The 24,374-nt window shown below is 45.2% G+C and overlaps 2 protein-coding genes across 8 annotated transcripts in view; one reads left to right on the top strand and one right to left on the bottom strand.

Moving 5' to 3' along the window:
* The window catches only part of LOC121434722 (cyclin-D-binding Myb-like transcription factor 1), a 46,035-nt gene extending 44,491 nt beyond the window's left edge, over positions 1–1,544 (top strand). For all 6 annotated transcript variants that reach the window (XM_041633641.1, XM_041633636.1, XM_041633637.1 and 3 more), the window contains one exon: positions 292–1,544. In XM_041633641.1, coding sequence (XP_041489575.1) covers positions 292–401 — 110 coding nt within the window. In that variant the 3' untranslated portion in view covers positions 402–1,544. The remainder of the gene's footprint in view (positions 1–291) is intronic.
* LOC121434723 (transmembrane protein 243) lies at positions 1,385–18,877 on the bottom strand. 2 transcript variants are annotated; one of them, XM_041633642.1, is made up of 5 exons: positions 18,740–18,877; positions 18,221–18,506; positions 4,154–4,204; positions 3,104–3,208; positions 1,385–1,935 (listed from the first exon to the last, which is right to left on the bottom strand). In XM_041633642.1, the coding sequence occupies exons 2-5, from the start codon at positions 18,296–18,298 to the stop codon at positions 1,813–1,815; spliced, it is 357 nt and encodes a 118-aa protein (XP_041489576.1). In that variant the 5' UTR covers positions 18,299–18,506; positions 18,740–18,877; the 3' UTR covers positions 1,385–1,812. The 2 variants fall into 2 exon arrangements, with proteins under 2 accessions (XP_041489576.1, XP_041489577.1); XM_041633643.1 differs by lacking the exon at positions 18,740–18,877 and having other exon boundaries at positions 18,221–18,621.
* Positions 18,878–24,374: the final 5,497 nt, after the last annotated feature.

Genomic DNA, 24,374 nt, shown 5'->3' with positions numbered 1-24,374 from the left:
ACCTCATTACAGATGGTTGTGAGCCACCATGTGGTTGCTGGGAATTGAACTCAGGACCTTTGGAAGAGCAGGCCGTGCTCTTAACCTCTGAGCCATCTCTCCAGCCCCTGTACTAAGACTCTTAATCATGAGCCTGGTAAATAATAAGGGGGAAAACTCAGACGGTTTTATCCAGTCATGTTAATCTCTTGATCTCTCGGTGTTCCTTGTAGGCTATAATGTTAGTAAAAGACTTAGACTGGATAGTAAGCAAAATACATTTAATACTAACTTTATTTAAACTTATTTCAGATCCCATATTTCAACATCATCAGGAAGAATCAAATATGATTGGATCGTCTTTAGGCAGTCCTGTTTCTGAAGACTCAAAGGATGTTGAGGACTTGGTAAACTGTCACTAGGTTATTAGAGACAGCACTTCAATAAAAGAAGCCGCATTGCTGATTGTGTTTTCTCCAAAGACAGGAGCAGTCCCAAGAGTTTTGGTTACCATTCCTCTGGCCTGTACGTAGTGCTGTGCTTAAGCCGTGCACATTGTTGCTGCTGTTACTTTTTACCTCCGTTAAAGTTATCATCTGAGGTCCAATTTGTGACAGTGTGTTAATGGAGTATAGGAAGTTTTAATTGCCCAGATCTGTTCAGTTTTATATCAAGAGGGAGTTGTATTCACTGTAGCTACTTAAACCACCAAAGCTTACCTGCTCTGGTTTTTTACACACAGTAACACTCATCTCTGCAGTTGGACACTGTATTCTGTCCAAACTCAATTTGGCCTGGTTATAGTTCAGGTTATATTATCAACATGGTCCAGCTTAGTCAGCAGTGACCTTCAGGAAGATTGTCTTAGGAGTTTAAGACAAGACCAGCATTTATATGAGAACATGGGAAGTGGTTGTGAAGGTTACTCTGGTTACCCCATTGCTGGCAGTGGGAGCTGAGAGGCAGGGTAAAGAGGAAAGCATTAATTAAAGAGTCAAGAAAATTCACTACAGGTCTTTGATCTTTAACTCTTAAAGGGAAGGTAGTAAGTAATGAAACCCACTATAGCAAAGCAGTTATCTCCCCTCACCAGAGACAGCCAGTACTCTACAATTAGCACTTTGAAGTCATTCAGTGAGGGGAGGGGATATCACCTGTGTTTGAGAACCATGACTTTTTACTACATGGTTTACTATATCAATTGCCCAGAAAATAGTTGAGGGGTATTAGAGTTTGATGTTCACTTAGTGCATTACCTGTTGGGGGTACAGGCTAGCTTCTCCCTCAGGCACTTTCAACAAACAGAATTTGCTTCTGTATCAAAAGTCATTCCTAAGGGCAACGCCAAAACAAGCCGAGAGGGCTTTAATGATATGGTCTTACAGAAAAGTCAAAAAAAAAAGAGCCTTGTATAAATTATTTTATTTATTATTGTAATTAGATCTTCACAATCAGAGTTGTCTTTTCACTATCTGTTTTATTAATGTGAAACTGTAGTAATAAGCAAAGGTTGGTTGCCTAGGGAACAATAATTGTATATTCAGTTTAACAGAAATAAAAGAGTATTTGTCTTAAAATGAAAGATTTGTGCCGTGCACTTAAAGTGTAAAAAAAATTATTTTCAAAAGTGAAAATACTTTGTCATTTGAGGGCTGGAATGTTTCAGCTTCTTAAAGGAAAGCGGAGATCTAGGATATAGCTCCCTTGCAAGAGGGAGTTCAGAGTTACAGTTAACATGAAAATCATGTGCAGACTTCGGAGAGGATTCTTTCAGCATACTTGTCCAGCCGTTGATTCCCATAGATAGAGTCCTGGTGAGTACTCTGGGCTGCTTCACCTTCCCACGTCGTGGAAGTACAAGTTCGCACATATACACAACATGACGATAGAAAATAAGATGTAGTAAATTAGATTTCTAAATTTCGGTTCTAAATCTCCTTGCCGATACCAGTAGATCTAAAAGAAGGATCAAAATAAAAATTTAAGTAATGACCAACTCTTGCAATGTAAAATACAACTAATTCTTTTTATATGGATATCATAGAATTTATTGTCCTGGAATAGTCTTCAGTTACTCATTCCTGAGGCCAATGCAGCCATAGTTCTTTATGATTCAGATAGTACTACACGTGTTTCCATGATACAAGATCGTATATATCCCTATTTTTTGTGATGTATTTGGTCCTGTGATCAAAGTATTATACCAATCACACTAGGTAAAAACATGTTATCTGGATATATTTTTAATATATTTTAATTACTAGAGAGAAGGGTTCTTAGATTTATGTGATCAGTTCAGATAGGAGAGAGCTTATGTAAGTAAATACATAATTTAACTATCTCAACCTTGGTCACTCAGGACTGCAGAACATAGGCAACAAACACAAGTAGATTCGATCTGTGACTAGTTCTACTTAAGTGATATGGCTTAAAAGTTACTTGGGTTTTGAACAATTTAAGGATTTACTTTAAAAAAAAAAAACTTAGTGCTTTTTAAAAAATAATGTTGGCGCTCAAACCCAGGGTCTTCTTGCTTGTGAGAGAATCTCTCCCACTAAAATACAACTTCACCCCAAGTGAGGTTTCATGAATTGAAAGGCAAAACCAACAGATACCTCCAAATAGCCATCTTTTAAGGGTGGGTGTTTTAGTATATGCTGGGTCTGTATTATAGCCATCTTATTACAGATAGAACTACAACTTGATAATCATATGTTTCTGGGGAAATGTGATGTTGATTGTCTTCATTTTGGGAAGAACACAAATCCAAGTGGACCCATATTACCAGAAGTAATCTAGGGTGTTGTGCAAGACTGTTGAACCCTATGTATAGTTGCTGTGTACAGGCCAGTCCCATCTGACTTTGCACAAGTTGAAGTATTATGGCAATTCTTAAACTTTCATGTCTACTTATCGAGGAAACAGTTTTCTTCAGGCTTTTTAACTTTGGGATTGAGGAGAAAGGATAATTCTGGAAAAGGGTAATTCTGATTACCCTTGGTAAATCCTTGGAGATGTGGGGTAAAAGGAGAGATGCCCTTTTATATAGACCCAGGAGCTAGAAATCTGTCCTAAGCACAACCATATTCCGCTCTTACAAACATTTAAATTCTATGGTACTCACAAGTATGCAGGCAGTAATACTACTCAAAAAGATGCAGACAGCAAAAAATACGTTCAGTGGTTTGGGAGGTAGGTGAGGGAACACAAAAGCACTGATGAGTGTCACCTGGATGGAGAGACATGGAAGAGTGATTCCACGGTGCGGTCAGACCGCAGCAAGGCAGAGCTAGACATCTGCGTCATAAGATCCTGTCCAAGCATTTGACACTCTCCCAGCAAGTACAAAAGAAGGCAGACCAGCCTCAAAAAGACACCCCTCCATTAACAGAGATTAGCAGTCATATAAATCCCGCTCCCAAGCTTAGTAATTACTAGGAAAAGATCTGATTATATTGGAATTGTAATTTTCCCTACCTAAAGTGAGTAGGGCTTGCTTTGGCAGAACAAATACTAAAATTGGGACAGTATGCAAATTAGGATGGCCCCTGCAAATCTGAGAATCATTCAGTGTTTCCGATGAAATGGTGCGGAACACACTCATGTATAAACTGTTGTTACCTTTGTATTTGTTTTCAGCATTGCCAAACAGGGGAAACTAAATTACAAAATTAGGAAAAAAGTGAATATACACTGGTTTGACTTAGCTTTATGAAAAAATACCAAAAGATAGGTTTCTAATCCCCATTTTGTTTCTACCTTGTGCAGTGGAAAATTGTTCTCTAGCAAATTTTAGTCTTGGTTATCACATTTTGTAAACTGTAGCTTTTTTCCTTTGATAGGCAGATACAGAATGTGTATCATACATACTCAGATGTGCTATGCAGAATTTTAAAAATTAACATCTACCGTAAGAATCTTTGCAAACCTGGTCAGAGTAAACTTAAGGCACTAAAAGAAACGGAAGAGGTGACAGCCATTGCCACGATCAGTTTTTCAGTTTTACAGATTTACTTAGGCAGGAAATCATGGCCAACTCAATTGACTGATTTACTCTTTCGAACTTGACTATGATTGGAATATCTATATGTTCATATGTCTTTTATTTGGGGAAGATTGATAGTAAAGTTCTCAAAACTGGCCAGGAGTATAAATGCAAAAAGAAGATACTTACTAGAATCAATAAGGTGGTTAAGCTGCCAACAACTAAATTGATGATTCGATCCTGAAAGAGACAAGAGCTTGTTAAGTCACATAACTTGGATTCGGCTGCTGCCACAATGGAAGCCGGAGTCTTATAGAATAAAGAGTCCAAGAGCTGGGCCTTTGATGTCCACCAAAGAAAGCTGTGCTAGTAAAAACGTACAAAAGGTTCTGGGCAATGAGGCCAACTGAGGAGCGCATGTACTACTGGGAACAATATCAGGAGGAATGGTGTTCAGGTTTCCAGTCTTAGCCTTGACACCAGACTGGTCTAGACGTATGTAAGTGACAAAGGAGGTAGCTTTGTCTACCTGAAAATACTTGGTATTGTTAGAAAGGACGGAGTGCCATGCTGGACAAAGGCTATCTAGTCCAGTTTTTACTATTTTCCTCCAATTTAGTAAGACTTCAGTAATATAAACAAAGAATTGTTTGAAGAGCCAAGTGCCCTATCCATTAAGTTATCTTGTGGTTTTCAGCCCTAGGCCAATCAATTCTATAGAGTATCTAAAGCGGGGGGAACCTAAATTTTACAGGTCAGTGTAAACTTGGGCCAGTGTGTCTTAAACTACTTGCTAAAAATTAGAGGTAACTCGGAAGCCAAGCGTTACAAAGTCCTAAGGTCCGTGAGTTTTGTAGAATTACAGAACAATGGGCTAGAGTTATCACTCAGTAGTACACACCTGCCTGGCATGTACAGGGCCCTAGGCTTCATTCCCCAACACCTCCATTGCAAGAGAAAAGAAATTGTATATAAAACAAGGTTGGGGCTAAGACTTGACCAGGAAACATAGCCACTGAGAACAACTCTTTTGTGATTATCCAAAGCTGAGGCATGAACTTGTATTTATGGAGCAGGGGCCACTGGGATTCAGCCTTCACTCTGGCCCTTAAAAGACTGCTTTAGCATTAACAGAAAGGGGGAAACAGCAACAAACTACAACCTCTCTTCCAAATTCTCTACTTTTGAAAAACTACAGATTAAAGTGGTAGGCAAAGCTGGAGAGCAGGGAAATCAGATATGCAGTAGTCCTGACCCATGCAAGGACAAACCACACCTCTCCAGGTGAAGGCCAGTGATCAAAGGTTGGAAGGGAAAGCTAAACTACAAACACCCTAACTACACTAAGAACTCAACAGATCTTACAACCGCAGCCCATCAGAAATCAATACCATTCCTTAAGGACGAGACCTGGGGGGAATTCATTAATCACTTACCTTCCTGCCACCCTTGTGTCCGTACAACTATGTGAACGTTTCACCTGTCTATTCTGAGAGTATCTGCTCTTGGAGATTTGCACACCCAGCAGCTGTCACCAACAGAGGTGTAAACAGCCAAGGCAAGTCACAGTTTCCAAATGTTGTCACAGCAGCTTGTCTGCCAAAACCAGGGGTAACAAAGACAACCAATGGAGGGAACCTGACCAAACTCTCACAAAGCTTCTGAAACTAGGGATGAGGGGACTGGGGAGATGGTTCAGTCCGTAAAGTGCCTGACGTATAAGCCAGAGGACCTGAGTTTGGCTCAAACCCCAGCACTCACATAAAAAGCTGGACGAGCTGCCTGGAGAGATGAGCTCACAAGGACCTGTAACTGTAGCTCCAGGCGATTTGACACCCTCTGCTGGCCTCTGGTCACCCACGGGTACAGATTACACACTCAGTTGTTTCTTACAGAATGAATATATCTGTACATCCTCTCCCAGGAGTTGATGGGGTGTAGAGACAGGTGGGTCTGTAGAGTTCAATAGCCAGCCAGAGCAGCTGAATTAAGAGACCTTACTTCAAAAGAATAAACAGAATGATAAGCATTGAACATCAAACCTCTGGCCTCCAGTGTGTGTATACATACATACACCACGCATACATACACTAAGGATGAAATTGCAGTATGACTTGTTCATGGGGAAGGAGGCTCTGGAAAATCAAAATACCAAGGTCTGTAATTCTAAAGAAACAGGTTGTCGGGCCTGTACACCCATAAAGCTCCTATTGATCTTAACATTCCTTGCTAACCAGAATATCCTATAGGCCACTACTGTTGTAGACAAAGCTGTCAAGTGACAGATGGCGCCTCACAAAGCCTATTAGTAGCATATCCTATCAGCCTATTAAGAATAGCATAACTGCTTTGTTCATGGTAATGAGAATACACCTAAATTTCCCTGCCTGGCTTCTAGACAGTCAATCACCATCATCTTGTGTATCTCTCTGAATTAACAATTACTCAGCTAAAAAGCAGTACTCTCAGTTGTTCCTAGAAGGAGATAAACTACTCAGCATGTGGCAGAAAGGCTTCTTAACAGTGTTTTTTCTCCCAGCCAGTACGTGGCCTTCAGGTCTCCTGCTACGGACAACCATAGATCCAGGTCAGAACCACCGAGTTCATTTGAAACTTTCACTTGTAATGCTGTATCCAAACCCTGGCTACTCTGGTATGGAATGTGGTCCAGCTGCATTAGCCTCCCCTAAGTAAGAACCCATTTAAATGCAAAATCAAACCCTGATTCAGATATGCTGAGTCAGAAAATATTTTTAACAAGATCTCCTGGTATGAACCTTGAACAGACCATTTTGAGAGTACAATCCATTGCTTGAGACAGATATTCCAGAGCCCAGCATGTTCTAGGTTCCAATCTCAAAGGACAGAATGATTCACTCACTAGTGATTTACGGCGTCAGAGGGCATTTAAAGAAGAGCGTGCTCCCAAATTGAGCTAAATTGTACAGAGAAATGAACGTTGCATTCAAACTTTGTCATTTATAAGAGAGACAAACTCAAAAGTTTTTCTGGGTCTGAAGCTGGTATTAGTTTTACCAGAAACCACCTTTCCCCCATGCCACCCCCGCTTTTATTTTTATTCTATACCAGAAACCACCTTTCCCCCATGCCACCCCCGCTTTTATTTTTATTCTATGTCTCAGCTTACTCTGACACTGCCTAGCTATGTAACCCTACATGGAGACCCCTTAAAGCCCTATCTTGTTTGATAGACCAACATGGGCAAAGTGATTGTTTCCACAATTTACAGTTGTGAATCCGCTTCAGCCTACACTCGGGTCAGAGCAGGGCCAGTCACCTTGTGACTAAAAAGTCCCCAATCTTGCCTGGTCAGTCATCATCCAGCAAGCACACGGATCAAAACGGTAAAGGCCCTCAGAATGACGAAACTCGGGTACTGATGACTTTTGCAGGACACTGGCAGTCACATCCTGAGGAACCAGTAGCCAGCGGCTGCCATCCCCTCTGGCTGGCCATCCCCGTTGCTATAGAGTTCAGAATGCTAGCAAGCACTGGGTTCAGTATTCGTTTCCATGGCAAATCATGCTTTATCTACTCCCAAAGCAGATTTTGTCCTAAACCCTAAACACAAGTAACAATAAGAATATGAAGGCAAGAATTCTAAAGGGGCTTAGAGAACATCGAAAGGTGGGAAGGGGCAAGAGAATTGAGAAGGAAATTGCCTATGCAATCGTTTCTGGTTTAAATTTAAGTCTTAGTGCAATCATCTTCCTTTACTCTTTTTTCCATGGCTTCAGTTACCTGTGGTCAACAATCCAAAAATACCAAAAGGGAAATACCAAAAATAAACAATTTATTTTTTCAACTGAATATTCTGAGCAACATGATAGAATCACATGTAGCTCCGTGTGTTTCGATGAATATATATATATTCTTTCCATGGTACTGAGACTGCATAATACCCATGCTGTCTGACATCGGCAACACAGCTGCAGCATTTGTGTTCAACACTTTCACTTAACAGAGCGAAGCTGACAATTTAGATGCTGTCACAGAAAAGCCAGAGATGCTAGAACTTATAGGGGGAGGGTTACTACAATTAGTAACATCACAGTAGAAACACCTATGCAAAGTTCTGCAAAGGGGAAAGACTGTGTTCATTTACTGTTACACCTCAAGCGGTAAGTTACAGCCACAGTATATGGTCTTAGCTACCTGATTCAGGTATTGGGTATCCTCAAGATTATTTTGCAGTTCGGGGTTTTAATTCTCACTATTCAAAGTAGCCATCATGCTGGATCATTGAGTGAGGCAAACGTCTGGCCCTAGGCTAATTTTTTGCATGATAAACACATGGACATAGGAGATGCAGTATTTCATAAACAGCTCTCATGTTGGTCCATAAAGTCAGCTAAAGACGTGACAGCTACATTCCCAAATTAGTGAACTGTAACTTGGGAGGTGGAATACCACCCCTCAATCCAACTGCCCGTCCTCCAGAGCTAAACTCCACACATCACTTCCACTATTAACTCTCAGGAGAGACATTCCCACTTCAAGACCCCCACATATCACCCAGATGCTACACTTCCTACATCAGAGTAAGATACACTACCTGTGTGCTTCCCTGAGACTGACAGTTAACGTAACGCGGAGCGCAGGCCTCTCCTTCAGCAATTTCCCTATTGTCTGAGAATGCGCATCTATCTCTCTCACCTGGGACCAAACCTGTCACAACTAAATGCAGCCTCGTCGCCTGTAGGATGAGCATGTAGCAGAACAGCAGAAGCTGTGGCCTGGTCCTGCCCTCGGGCCCAGTATCCTCTCAAGTGCTTCCAGAATATGCTATTGTTCTCAAGGAAACAGCAATAATAAACTCTGGGGATCACATGGGTCAACATCCTCCTGGCTTTATTACAAGATCTCTGCTAGAGCAGGAAAAGGCAGTGACCAGGAAGGCTTCATCCTTACGCAGTGTGTCTCAGTGTGTCGGGGAGGAAACCACAGGAAAGGAGAACAAGGATACCATACATTCTCCACACCCTCTTGGAGGTCGGGCAAGGCTGGAGGTTGCCCTGTAGTGACACCATGCCCTAGGTGTGTCTCCACACTGTTCCTTTTCTCCACCTCAAAACTGTGTGATACAAACTAACTTCCCTGTCAACCACTTAGGGCTCTCGGAGATGCTGCTGGTCTCCAGACCTCGGCAGAACATGTCACTACTCAGTGTACTAATACTAGACTCGGAGAGGCAAGGCTTCACAGGGCCAGACATTTTGTTTTTTGGAGTAGCATAACTTTTTTTAATTGATTTTTATTGAGCTTTATACTTTTCTCTGCTCCCCTCCCTGCCTCTCCCCTCCTCCCTTCAACCCTGCCCCAAAGTCCCCATGCTCCCAATTTGGAGTAGCATAACTTTCAATCATAGCAACTTCCTCCCTTCCTCATTTCAACTACTACTAGCTATGCCCAATCCTTTCCCCCTCCTCCTGCCCCTGAAACTGGACCACATTCACTAACCAGAACATAACCAATATGCTGCTGCAACACCGACTTGAGGACCTCCTTCAGACTAACTGTGGGCTTAGTAACTTCAAAAATGTACAGATTACTCCCTGGAGGATGCACCTTGGGAAGCCTGGGTCATGTGACCCAACCCCCCACCACCACCACCAACCACTGGGCACTGGCACTAAGCCTTGTTCTGGATATGTCTAAACTACCTAAGAACTAGACTCATCTCTTCCTCCAAATGTCAAAGTTGGTAAGGCCAAGCCTTTTTCACTCTGACACTGAGCCACTTTATAGAATGGAAGTCCAGCCCAAGTTTGTACCATGGCACACGCTCTCACCACCCTCCGAGAAGAGCACCTTTTTCTAATTCAAAACAAACCAAGCCATGTCCCTGTGGGGGCTGCAGTGGTTACAGCGCCTTCATTGTAGCTCATCGGATTCCTCTGCCAAGCATAATACCCAGGACTTATCAAGATGGTCATTACATGCTAAAGGCAGAAACGGGGCTGACTACAGATTAGTGTATCCTCAGCTACTCCTTCACTGTGGTCCACCGGCCTTTTGAGTTGACTGCTTCTGACCTCTCCAGAAAGTGCCTGGAAGCTCTCCCACCTCAGATTCCCAGTCTCATTCTTGAACACAGTTATCAGTCATCCCCAGAAAACAAAATGCTAGCAGAGAAAGGAATGCCCCCCCACCTCCATTCCTGCCTCAGTGGAAGTGGTGGAACCCGTTCCCTTCCTTAGCCCATCACCTCCATTTAATCCATTCACTTGTTCTCACTGAGGAACACCGCTGGCCTTAAAATCTCAAGTCCCTCCATCATCAGAGGACCTTCATTCTACAATGCTTCCTGCTTGGATTTTCAGATTTCTTGTTCTGCTTTTTCTACTGACTAATTGGGGAGGGGGCAGAGCATCACTCTGGGGTGTGGGATGTGAAAAGCCCTTTTCAAGGAAAAGCAAGGCAACAAGCAAGGAGCCAGAGAGGGGGGTGTTGCAAACAAATCTATGCAGCAATGGCCAGAAGAGCTGTGGAGCTTGGAGAGCAGCATCCTCTTCAAAGTTAAGGTGGAAACAACCCCCAGGGCTGATATAAGAAGTATCCTCTTTAGAGTCTGGCATGGTGGTGCACACCTTTACTCCCCGCACTTGAGAGGCAGAGGCTAGTGGATCTCTGGGATCTACAGAGCAAGTTCCAGGACAGCCAGGGATACTGAGAAACCCTGTCTGGGGGAAAGGAGGAGAGGGACAGGGATGAAAAGGGGGGGATATCATCTTCAGGAAGGTACAGGCACCATCCTGCATGGGCCCAGCAACCCTCAAAGCTTTCTCTTGCCTTTCCACTCTTCATTATGTTGAGAACATAGCATTACTCCCCTCTTGGGGAAGCACCCCCACCAACCTTACTGCTGCCTTTGTCTGTACTTCCCAACCTTTTAGAACATTGAGAAAATAAGTTTCTGTCCTTTACAAATTACACACCAGTGGTATCTTGTTCCAGGAGCACCGGTGTACTAAGAACAAAAGGACCTCATAGAGTCTAATAAGCAATAGAGAAGAAAAGATTCGCTCTTCCCTGGCCCAGCACACTTTCTAGGGCGCAGTCGTGAACTTCACGGATATGCACTGGACTCTTCTTGAGATCTGCTATCACCATGCCCAGTTAAAACCCTACTCATGCTTCTAGGTCAGGACTCACAGTCTGACCTGACATCCTTGAGAACTCCAGCTAGGAAAGGGTGCATTCTGACACCAATCAGTACTTAGCTGCCTATCCCACACCTCCGTCAATACCTCTGAATGCTGGGTACTCCTTCTAGTAAGGAAGCAGAGCAAGGCGTCAGCATGCAGAGCCCACTAACAGAACCTTGCACTGCTTACCCTGAGTGAGGAAGGCAGACCTAAGCCACAGCCTTCTTTCACGGTTCTCAAACTTGAGGACTTTCAGGCTGTAGGTTAGAGATGGATTTTCAGAAATTACTTGGCTTTCATCCAGTTGCTGAGGAAAACTTCCTGTCACTCAAGCTCTAGAAATGGCTAGGTTAGACAGCCCTGAGGGGGAAAGCCCTGAGGAGAGGGCTCCTGCAGCAGGATAATGGAAATGGCTAAATTAGACAGCCCTGAGGGGAAAAGCCCTGAGGAGAGGGCTCCTGCTGCAGGATGATGGAAATGGCTAAATTAGACAGCCCTGAGGGGAAAATCACCCAAGACTCAGAATGGCAGACAGAGGAAACACTAGGCGGAGCCTGACAGCCCAGACTCACAAACCTCTTCAGTGATCTCTACCTAGGTGGGATCTTCCCCTTGTATGGTCATGAGAGCCAAGCAGAGGGGCAAACGACATGCAGGAGTGGAAGATGAGACTTCCCGCCTCATGCTAACTCTCATTCCTAACTCTAGGGAACAGTGACCTCTGCCTGTGGGTGCAGCCTTTCTGAGACTTCCCAGAGAGACAGCGAACTCTGAACGGAACTGTAAGCAGGGGGGATGGAAGAGGGGTTTCAAGAATGCAGATGGCCAGGTATGGTGGGCATTCCTTTAACACAGGCTCAGGGGGCAGAGGCAGGCTGATCTCTCTGAGTTTGAAGCAAGCCTGTTCCTCATAGGTTGACCACAGCCAAAGCTATGCAGATCCTGTCTCAAAAGAGTAAAATAAAAATACAACCCCTCTGACACCTTCACACGTTTGGCACTGCTACATGTGAGCATGAATACAAAATTCCCTCTTTATTTTGATCAAGAAAAAGTTACTTCACAGACATTTATCAATGCCCGCTGATTTCACCATATTCATACTCTGAAGCATAATTAGGTTATATTTTTGTACATTCATCCAACCAGAGTGTCCTCACAGACACCTGAAATAGATAGGTTCACTGAAACACCATTTGTGGAAATCAAAGTAAAAATGGAGCGCGAACAGTCTCCAAGTTTGGTACGCACAGAAGCACACTGATGATGCGCACCCAAGACTCAGAATGGCAGACAGAGGAAACACTAGGCGGAGCCTGACAGCCCAGACTCACAAACCTCTTCAGCATGCACCTACCACTAGGTTCATAAATCACTTCACTTTTAAAATGCAGCCTTCCAATTGTGTACAACTTGCTAGGTTATTGTAAGGATTAGGAAATAAAAGTCCTTACAAGACAACAGTTGTCACTCCGTGGTAAATGGTGGCCTATTCAGGTGGCCATGTCTAATCTTTTTTTTTTTGTTTGTTTGTTTGTTTTTCTTTTTTTCTTTTTTTTCTTTTTTTTATTTTTTTTTTATTTTATTTTATTTTATAATGGGAAGTCTTTAATGATTGATTAGACTCCTCAGAGCTGAACAGGAACTGAGCTGACTCCTCCATGCTTGGCCACAATTTCTAAAGTCGCCAGCAACTTTCAGTTCATTTCACTCCCATAAGGACATTCAAGATTGTCAACAATCTGAGCTCAGAAAATACCATTACCACAACCTGCCCCCGACCATAAGAAAAATAATGATTCAGTTCATGAGAACCAGGCAATTACCACACCTGAGCAGAACTCCAGTCTTCCCAGAGAACAGTAAGCCATTAAAGTGTCTGCGAGGCTGGGCTCCGTTTGTTTCTTACACAATCCCGTACTATTCACCCATTTTCTACCGGCCTCTGCTATGTATTCCTCAACAGGAAGAGAGGCAGTAATTGAATTGCCTGAGAGTTTAAAACACCACTTCCTGCTTGGGCAGCCAGTGTACCCGAGCTTCCGAACAGAAGCCTTTGCCTTCTGTTGTTTTAGAATCGCCCAAGAATACAGGTGATCACTTAAAACTTAATATACTTAAAACCATACACAGAATCAGTCAACAGCCCCTTTGCTTAGGGACCATACACTAGAAGAAGCCACATCTAGCTAAGTTCCTCACGGTACACAAATCAGTGCCAGGGTAATCCTCTTAAGAGCCAGGTTTGTTGACGAGAAGTAAGGATAAAAGCGGGGCTGTGAGGTTCCAAAGTAGCAAATTAGGCGACTGGACAGGACTCCTGGGTGGGGGCAGAGGCGGCACTACACAAAGATCACAAAAATTGAGAGGCGGTTAGCTGCAAGGCCAACAAGATGGCTCACTGAGTTAAAAAATCACTCGCCACACAAGCCTGACATCCTGAGTTCAATCCCCAGAAGAGGGAGGAAAAGGAGACACCTCCAAAGGTCTGAGGAGAAATGTGACCTTGGATGGAAGTGGCACCGAGGAGGGTATGACCAGCACGTCCCAACCTTCTCCGGATGGATGTCTTCCGCAGAGCCTTCCAAACATTCGATGCGTGGCAGAGGCCCATCCCCAGAGATGCCAAGTCCTCTGATCCTGAGAAAGGAGGAGGAAAACTATGCAGAACAGAAAGGGAAACGCCGCTGCAGCTGTGTGTTCAGAACTGCAACCGGCACAAGGAAGTGAAAGCGATCTGGAGGGCGAGAAGAGAAGAGAGAACTGTCTGCAGTCCCTTGGCAACTAGCTCTCCTTCGAGGGAGACAGAGCTGGGCTCACAGCATCGTGGACACTCAGCAGCCAACAGAAACCTGAAGCTTACACTCCTCAGAGGGCGGCCTTGTGGGACCCTGAGCACGAGAGGCCAGGAGGCCGCGGAGACCTTAATCAGAACAAAAATATTCTGAAAGGGGCTAAAAAAATCTCATGAATAGTATTCTCCTCCTACATTTGAATATTCCCAGTGCAAACGATTAGGAGAAATGCAAGTAATGAAAAAAGTCGTGGTTGTGCTACTTGTTTGCTTACTTATTTTACTGGGAGATGTGGGAGAGGATTTTTGCTCTTAGAAGCTAGTAGGTAAGCCTCAGAGTCCACTGACCTCCACAGAGGGCTTCCTTCCCCTTGCTGTCTGCCACAGAGCCCACTAACCTCCACAGAGGGCTTCCTTCCCCTTGCTGTCTGCCACAGAGCCTACTGAAGCAACTCCTCACCTGCAGTTTCAAATGTGAGTAACAGAATGTCACTGCCTTCCTAGGAAGTGTAACTACGTACTTTGTGACCAGTGACCATCACTGGCACCCATTTCTCTGGAAACCATTTTCTGTTAAGCCCCACCAAGTGAAGCGGTGTGTCCTCTGCCATCTGGGTTCGCTGTGGAGAACCCTTTGCTCTCCTCCACCGGAAGAATCACCATCGTCTTCACACCCAGGTCCACCCAGCCTACACAATGGAAACTGATTTCAGAGACCTTGCACCCAACGACAAAGTCAAGAAATGACACTCAACTCCGGGCAACCATTTCGTGCCCGCCTACTGTAGAGATGGGTGTGGTTTTTTATGTTTTGAAACAGGGTTTCTCTGTTTAATATCTCTGGCTGTCCTGAACTCACTTTGTACAGCAGGCTGGCCTGGAACTCACAGGCCTTCACAAGCCTCTCTAGTGCTGAGTTTAAAGGCATGTGCCACTACCACCAGGTGAGATGGGTGTTTTTCCTAAAACCAAGCACTGAGAAGCAGAGGGACTGTCTCCAGGTTTTAGTTCACACTGCATCAGGGAAGGAGAGGGAGGAGCAAAGAAAGAAGCTTAGGTCCAGCAGACAGCATTCCATAGAGCCACAGTGGGGAGAGAGCTGGGTAAGGTGCCATTAGGGTAAAAGGCCATACCACCAAAGCAGAAGTGCTACTCCCACCCTCCTCCAATTAGCATCAGAGAGAAGAATCAGCACATCAAAAACTACAACGTGGGCAGAGAAACATCAGGTATTATTTTGCTCTCTGTCTGAAAGAAATGTACTATGGAACAGAATTTAAATGTTTTTGGATTTTGGTTCTTTTTTAAACAGGATCTCACATCTCAGACTGGCCTGGAACTACACAGCCTAGGTTGGTCTCAGGCTCACAGCCATCTCCCTGTCTCCTTGCTGGGGAGAAATGGTTTAAAACATGAAAATAACATTCTGATAGCTTCACCAGTATTTATAACATTTTTAAAGGTATCAATGAGGTATAGTGTCTTATAAAATATGACCACCATTCCCTCTGGCAGTGTCCCTCAAATGTAACAAGAAATGTTCGGATGGCTCCATCTATGCAGCTGTTCCCTAAGTATCACACTGAAGACTGAATAAATTCCTAATTCCAGTCACTGGAATCACTGGGATCATTCAGTACAGAGGGCGGAGGATCCTTCGGGCCTGCCCACTCGCGTGCTGCTCACAGTCCACCAGGCCACGCGTTTCTTCCTCTACAGCAGATTCCAGGGCCCTGAGTACAAACTCCCCACTTGACCCCCTACATGCTGGGAAACGCCATCAAGCATGCGCAGGTCCTGGTGTGTGGAGACTATTCCACACAGGCTACCTGATTAAGTTACGACTCACCCCACAGTTTGGCTCACAAAAGGGAACTGGCAAAAGACCTAGAGAAGTAATGCGTGACTGAACAAATAACTCTGTGAAGCTCACTTCCTTAGTTGTACACCCAAAATAAAACCTCCATCTTAGAAAGAAGCTGATGATCAAGCCAGGGATAGCTGAGCACGGGCCGGCTGCGCCCAGCACTGAGAACACAAGCTCCAGGCTCTCCTCTGGACTGCAATCCTCTTTACCTTGAGAATTAGGGATTGCACCTGTAACTGCGAACCTATGCACTTGGTTGTTCTAAAGACACAAGATCACACAACGCTCTGAGAATCTGTCACAGGAAGGCGGGCTTTGTCCTCTAGATTTTTCTCTCGTGAACGATCGTTCACGGTTACCAAGTTTCCACTTGTGGCTTTGCGGCTTCTACGTCTAGTTTGCTGGCCTCTGAAAGGCAGTAAGTCAGAGACGCCCAGATACAAAGGGGAGAATGAGACTTCTCACCATCTCCAAGTCTCCTTCAGTTCCAGCAGGTCCTACTGTCCAAGGGAATGGCTGGACTGCAATGTGACCTGTCATCACCGAGGTCCCATTCTGGTTCCTTGCTCCCTCTGGCCTACAAGCAAAGTCTTTAAACAAAGACAGATGTTTTTCCTCCAGGCTAAGCAACTCCATTTATTTGAGACACGTTTTTTGCCCCATGCCAAACCGTGGATTTCTTTCCTTTCTCCATGCCACGGAATGTATACGCAATGGTCCTGCCCACTTCACAGGGCAAGCTGAGCGGTGCAGCTGTAAGGGAGGTGCAATTACATATATAATTATATATTAGTCTTAACTTTTTCCTTGAGTCACCAAAGCAGCACGGCCCATTCCACTCACTGCACGCTCGGACTCAGGTGTGTCATGAATAGGGCTACATTTGGATACTGATGTCCTTGGATGGGTTTCAAATGGATGAGGGACGGTAGGACACTGGCAAGCATTAGGCAGTGGGCTGGTCAATAACATCAATTATTTCTCAATGTCTACATAGTTGTTAGGAGGCTTGGCTGTTTTGCTTTTCAAGTTTTGGGGTCACAGTTGCACTGCGCACCCCAGGTTGACCTTGGACGCCTGAGATCAAGTGCTCCTTCCCCTTCAGCCACAGCCTCCCAACAGCCCAAACTAACACAGTGAATGGCCTCAGGTTCTGCGCGTCTGCACGAGTCAACAAGTCCATCCGGAAGACTGGGACCACTGCATTACCAGGTCCAAGGAGTTCAAAGTGGTCTCAGTCGCTCAGATTCCCAATCAGTGCTCAAAGAAAGAGGTAGTGCAGGAGACAGTGATTTGGGGACAGCTGGGTGGATTTTCTATATAAATGCAGCCAGTTTCTCTTTGTAGCCAAAACACATTTCCCCTGTGCTGTGACCTAGGTCACATCCACCTAGATCTGAATATATCTATATACACATCTCCTATTCCTGACCACTACCCTTCAATACCCAGGACCTGGTTCATAGTGAAAGCTTAGTTATGTCTGCACTGATAGGAACATTACTGAACTAGAGTTCCCAGAGCACAGCCAGCTGAGATTATGTAAAGTCGCAAGGCTCTGGACATCGAGCTTAAAATGTTTTATTAAAACATTCCAAGATAAAGCAAAAAAAAAAATCTATGTGGAATTTAGGCAGGCTGGCAGCTTCCAAATTCAGGGCGGTGCCCCTGATAGCCAGGTGGAGAAGTTCCCTGTGTGCAGTTACAGGCTCTTCCCCAAATGTAAGAAGAAATCCCAGCTCTGCACTTAGTGCCGTAACTTCTGAAAGACTGATAGCTCCTTATCAGAGGTCAATGGTCACCAATGCCATTTACAAGTGCGGGAACCAACAGCAGGTTAATCTTGCCCAGGCCTCTCAGAAAGTTAATGCTGAGCACAGAGAAAGGCTTCTCTCTTCAGTTGTTGGCCAGACAAATTACCCAATCAAGCTCTTTGAAAAGTGCTATACTCTTTTCCAGGACCTCTCTGTCCTGAGACTTTGCTTACTTGAGTGCTGAGACCCTTTGATCACCTCCCGGAATGGTGACCTACATTTCAAACCTCACACAACCTCGGCACGGACCCGTTAAGGGCTCTAGGCACACAATTATCAGGAGCAACCCTGGGCCTCTCTCTGGGCGGAAGCTCACAGCACACCTGAAGCACAGCTTCAAAGTGCGGTTGTGCAACCCTCGCAGGAATCTCCCTCCACGGCGGGGTTTCTTTCCGCACTCTTGTGAAGGGCTTCCCACAAACTGCCCAGAACTTTCTGAACTTTTCTCCACTCCAACCTGCTCTTGGAGACGAGTGCAGGGCAAACAACCCAAGAGGGAGGCGGAACTGCAGGACCAGCTTCTCTGCACTTCCAAGTCCACTCCAGGCCCAAGCGGGATGGAGGGAGGCGGGACAGGCGCACCCCGGCCCGGGCGCCCCCTCCGGCACTCACCTTGGCAGACGTCTCCCCGAACAGAGGTCTGTTGTCCAGGCCGCTGGTCCCGTAGGTCCTGGTACTAAAGTCCTCCATTTTGGGGCAGCTCCTCTCGTCCCTTAGCCGCTCAAAAGCGAGTCCGCATCAGCTCGCCAAGTCGGGACGCCCGCCCCTCACGGCGCACGCAGGGCCCGGGCCCTGGGGGGGGGAAGGGGAGCGGGAAATCCCGACGGGGCGACTGTCACTCCCGGGGCCCGCGGCCGCTCCGCCTCAGCCCCGCCGTCCTCCTCCTCATCTCCAGCGGCTGCCGCAGGAAGTGAAAAGAAACAAACAGCGCTTGGCCGACGCCCCGCCGGCGCCCCCGCCCGCTCCCGCCGCCCCCCAATCTCTGCTCGGTTCCGCGGGGACAAAGTTTTCCCGGCCCGAGTCCCCGCGCGGCGGGCGGGCGGGCGAAGTTGCGGAGCGAGCGCCTCCCGCACACCTCCCCGGCTCCGCGTCCCCCCCGGTCCGGTCCCCCACGCTCCCCGCAGGCCAGACCTCGGCGCCCCGGGCCACGCGCGCGGCGGATCCTGGTGGCTCCGCGACCCCGAGCCACGGCTCCCAGACGCCGACAGGACCCCCGCACCGCACCGCGCGGCGACTGCCCTGGGCTCTCGGGTCCCGGACCGCGGCCACTGTCGCAAACCGGTCGGGCCCGCCCAGACCGCGTCACGACTCGGGCAGCCAATCCCACGGGCAGAGGCGCCGCCTCGGCTGCGGAGCTTTATTTGCAGAGGTGCGGGTTCTCCTCCGCCCCACGCGGGTCTCTCCGCCTCTGGGCCGTGAGCGGCTGCGCGGTGCACGTGGCCAAAGCACGGTTCCGAAGACCCCTCGAATTTGGCGTCCCCTAAAAGTGGCCTGCTTTGACACTTTAGGGAAGCACTGGCACGGTGTCTGCTCGTTTCATTCTGCATTACGTACAGCATTCGAGGTCCAAGTTTACATAAATGGGAAGAAACGGTGCTGGATATTTCTTCGACTGGTCCAGTGAAGGTGCTGAGTAAAAGCGTTGCGGCCACAGGCCAGAGCTTCGCATCCTGGGCTTCTTAAGAGAGCTGGATAGAAGTGTTCCAGTCGCTCTGCAAACACTGAAAACCAAACAGCTACCCGAGATTGTCCGGACACTCTATGATCCCTAGATTCAAGGGAGCTCTGAAACTGTTGGCACGCGGAAGACGGAGTAGACGCCGTAAGAGCCACACAACGCTTAGAATGTAGACACGGGTTCCAGAGGCCACGCAACAGTTTAGAACAAGGGATGGGATAACAACCACCAAGAATCTCCAGCGCTGAGTACACTTAAGAATTATACGTGTCCCAGTCTGCCATACGTGTTTTACAAATTAACTATTTACCCACGACTTTTCCTTAACAGCAATACTACATAATTTGGCACCCAATTCTGTTAAAAAGTTCCACTGGTCCAAAGAATCAATGAAACAAAAAGCTGGTTCTTGGAGAAAATCAACAAGATCGACAAACCCCTATCCAAACTAATTAAACGACAGAGAGAGAACACGCAAATAAATAAGATCAGAAATGAAAAGGGGGACATAACCACAGACACAGAGGAAATTCAGAGAATCATTAGATCTTACTACAAAAGCCTGTATGCCACAAAACTGGAAAATACAAAAGAAATGGACATTTTTTTAAATAAGTATCATATACCAAAGCTAAACCAAGACCAGGTGAATGATCTAAATAGACCGGTTTCTCGCGAAGAATTAGAAATGGTTATCAAAAATCTCCCTTCGAAAAAAAGCCCAGGACCAGATGGTTTCAATGCAGAATTCTACCAGAACTTCCAAGAAGAATTAATACCTATACTCCTTAAGGTATTTCACAATATAGAATCAGAAGAGTCATTGCCAAATTCCTTTTATGAAGCTACAGTTACCCTGATACCAAAACCACAAAAAGACCCAACCAAGAAAGAGAATTACAGACCGATCTCACTCATGAACATCGACGCAAAAATCTTCAATAAAATACTGGCAAACCGAATCCAAGAACACATAAGAAAAATTATCCATTATGATCAAGTAGGCTTCATCCCAGAGATGCAGGGCTGGTTCAACATACGCAAATCTATCAATGTAATCCACCATATAAATAAACTGAAAGAAAAAAACCATATGATCATTTCACTAGATGCGGAAAAAGCATTCGACAAAATTCAACACCCCTTTATGATAAAGGTCTTGGAGAGAATAGGGATACAAGGGTCCTACCTAAATATAATAAAAGCTATTTACAGCAAGCCAACAGCTAACATTAAATTAAACAGAGAAAAACTCAAAGCCATCCCACTAAAATCAGGAACACGACAAGGATGTCCACTCTCGCTATACCTCTTCAATATAGTGCTTGAAATTCTAGCAATAGCAATAAGACAACATAAGGAGATCAAGGGGATTCGTATTGGAAAGGAAGAAGTTAAGCTTTCGTTATTTGCAGATGATATGATAGTGTACATAAGCGACCCCAAAAATTCTACCAAAGAACTCCTACAGCTGATAAACAGCTTTAGTAACGTGGCAGGATACAAGATCAACTCCAAAAAATCAGTTGCCTTCCTATACACCAAGGATAAGGAAGCAGAGAGGGAAATCAGAGAAGCATCACCTTTCACGATAGCCACAAATAGTATAAAATACCTTGGGGTAACCCTGACCAAGGAAGTGAAAGATCTACTTGACAAGAACTATAAGTCTTTGAAGAAAGAAATTGAAGAAGACACCAGAAAATGGAAAGACCTCCCTTGCTCTTGGATTGGGAGGACCAACATAGTAAAAATGGCAATTCTACCAAAAGCAATCTATAGATTCAATGCAATCCCCATCAAAATCCCATCAAAATTCTTCACAGATCTGGAGAAGACAATAATCAACTTTATATGGAAAAACAAAAAACCCAGGATAGCCAAAACAATCTTATACAATAAAGGTTTGTCTGGAGGCATTACCATCCCTGACTTCAAACTCTATTACAGAGCTACAGTATTGAAAACAGCTTGGTATTGGCATAAAAACAGAGAAGTAGACCAATGGAATCGAATAGAAGACCCTGACATTAACCCACAAACCTATGAACACCTGATCTTCGATAAAGGAGCTAAAAGTATACAATGGAAAAAAGAGAGCATCTTCAACAAATGGTGCTGGCAAAACTGGATGTCAATCTGTAGAAGAATGAAAATAGATCCATATCTATCACCATGCACAAAACTCAAATCCAAATGGATTAAAGACCTCAATATCAGTCCGAACACACTGAACCTGATAGAAGAGAAAGTGGGAAGTACTCTACAGCACATGGGCACAGGAGACCACTTCCTATGTATAACCCCAGCAGCACAGACACTAAGGGCATCATTGAATAAATGGGACTTCCTGAGGCTGAGAAGCTTCTGTAAAGCAAAGGACACTGTCACTAAGACAAAAAGACAACCCACTGACTGGGAGAAGATCTTCACCAACCCTGCAACTGACAAAGGTTTGATCTCCAAAATATATAAAGAACTCAAGAAACTAGACCGTAAAAGGCTAATCAACCCAATTATAAAATGGGGCACTGATCTGAACAGAGAATTCTCAACAGAAGAACTTCAAATGGCCAAAAGACACTTAAGGTCATGCTCAACTTCCTTAGCGATCAGGGAAATGCAAATCAAGACAACTTTAAGATACCACCTTACACCTGTCAGAATGGCTAAAATAAAAAACACCAATGATAGCCTTTGCTGGAGAGGTTGTGGAGAAAGGGGTACACTCACCCATTGCTGGTGGGAATGCAAACTTGTGCAACCACTCTGGAAAGCAGTGTTTCGGTTTCTCAGGAAATTCGGGATCAACCTACCCCTGGATCCAGCAATACCACTCTTGGGAATATACCCAAGAGAGGCCCTATCATACAACAAAAGTATATGCTCAACTATGTTCATGGCAGCATTGTTTGTAATAGCCAGAACCTGGAAACAACCTAGATGCCCTTCAACGGAAGAATGGATGAAGAAAGTGTGGAATATATACATATTAGAGTATTACTCAGCAGTAAAAAACAAGGACTTCTTGAATTTTGCATACAAATGGATGGAAATAGAAAACACTATCCTGAGTGAGGTAAGCCAGACCCAAAAAGAGGAACATGGGATGTACTCACTCATATTTGGTTTCTAGCCATAAATAAAGGACATTGAGCCTATAATTCATGTTCCTAGAGAAGCTAAATAAGGTGAATCCAAAGACAAACACATAGGCATCCTCAGGAATATTAACCTTCATCAGGCGATGAAAGGAGACAGAGACAGAGACCCACACGGGAGCACCGGACAGAAATCTCAAGGTCCAAATCAGGAGCAGAAGGAGACGGAGCACGAGCAAGGAACTCAGGACCACGAGAGGTGCACCCACACACTAAGACAATGGGGATGTTCTATTGGGATCACACCAAGGCCAGCTGGCCTAGGTCTGAAAAAGCATGGGATGAATCCGGACTAGCTGAACATAGCGAACAATGAGAAATACTGAGAATTCAAGAACAATTGCAGTGGGTTTTTGATCCTACTGCACGTACTGGCTTTGTGGGAGCCTAGGCAGTTTGAATGCTCACCTTACGAGACCTGGATAGAGGTGGGCAGTCCTTGGGCTTCCCACAGGTCAGGGAACCCTGATTGCTCTTCGAGCAGATGAGGGGGGGGGGGGGACTTGATCGGGGGAGGGGGAGGGAAATGGGAAGCGGTTGTGGGGACGAGGCAGAAATCCTTAATAAATAAATAAATTAAAAAAAAAAAAGTTCCACTGGCCCTACAAATATTCAGCTACAGCCAACAAAACAGTTCCGGAGGCTCTCACCTGTAATCCCTTAAAGGCCGGAGGAACATTAGTTTCAGTTCAATCTAGCCCACATAGCAAGACCCAGTCTCAAAAAATAATAATAAAATCAATAATACTTCGAGAATCTGTTGTGACAGTTATAGGCTTGGACAACAATCACGGAAAAAGTCATCTTTAAGGCTTTAAAACCAAAATTTAATTACTGGACAATCAGAATCCTTAAAGTCTAAAATTCTGAAAGGTCAAATTTCTGAAAATAAAATTCTGAAAAATTAAAAACTTTAGATAAGTAAATATATACGCTTGAACTTTTTATTGAATCTTTGTGGATTTCACATCATGCACCCCAATGCCATTCATCTCCCCATGCCTTCCTATGAACCCTCTGCTTTTGCAAGCTCACCCCGAAAATAAAAAAAGAAAATGTAAAAGAAAAAAAAATGACTCATCATGGAAGCTGTGTGATGCAGTGGGTTAAAGTATACCCTTTAGCCCACACATCTGTAAGTGTTCATCGCAGGGGGGTTCAAGGCCTCTGGCTACACTGTCGCTCCTGGGCCCCACCGGACTCCTCTCCGGAACCCTGTTGTGGCGGTGTCACGGAGATTCTCCAGCCCTGGGGCTGCAGGACTGGCCCCTTCACATGCTCGAGCAGTTCACTGATGGGGTGGGTGGTGGAGTGGGACAACTCGCAGTCCAGATTCTGGAGCTGGTAGTAGCTAGGGCTGGTCAGTTGGCCAGTTCTCCCCAATCCTCAACACCAGGGTGAGCTCTCCAGCCCTGCCCCCGCTAGCTCACTCAATACCGCCACAGCAGCAAGGGGCGGTAGATTATTAAAAGAGAATCCGTTTCAAAAACATAAAAGGACATTTCGTAGGGAACTTTTTATGGTAAATAGACAAAAACATTCATATGTTGAAATCATATACACTCCATGGACATGAGAATTTACTATTAAATGCTCACCTCGGTGCCATGGTGCTGAGATGCTTGGACTGTGGAGGCGTCTAGAATACACTCATCTAAGGGGCACAGGTTGGGCAGAAAGAGTTCCAGACACTGAATAAAGTAAGTGCCTTCCTGTTCTACCCTGCACAGAGTTACTTTCAATCAGGAACTTCTCTGGCCTCACCAGGCAGATGCTATTCGGTTCACTGAAAACTACTGAAGGTGCGGGGGCGGGAGAAGCAGCTGAGGACCCAGGTTTGCTTCCCAGCATCCACCTGGAGGCTCACAAACATCTCTAACTCCAGTTCCAAGGGATCCACTGCCCTCTTCTGACCTCTTCAGGCACC

This window comes from Microtus oregoni, unplaced genomic scaffold, assembly GCF_018167655.1.
Source record: "Microtus oregoni isolate MIOR12 unplaced genomic scaffold, Mior012 000044F_ref0000062, whole genome shotgun sequence".
In the NCBI taxonomy this organism is placed as follows: domain Eukaryota; kingdom Metazoa; phylum Chordata; class Mammalia; order Rodentia; family Cricetidae; genus Microtus; species Microtus oregoni.
This window is presented reverse-complemented; position numbering and strand designations above follow the sequence as displayed.

Coding starts and splice junctions, on each gene's coding strand:
- LOC121434723 (XM_041633642.1), bottom strand. CDS start 18,298: ATGGAGGACTTTAGTACCAGGACCTACGGGACCAGCGGCCTGGACAAC. Junction 3,209..4,153: donor TAACCACCTTATTGATTCTA/GTAAGTATCTTC, acceptor CTCTCCATCCAG/GTGACACTCATCAGTGCTTT. Junction 1,936..3,103: donor GTATTACTGCCTGCATACTT/GTGAGTACCATA, acceptor TCCTTCTTTTAG/ATCTACTGGTATCGGCAAGG.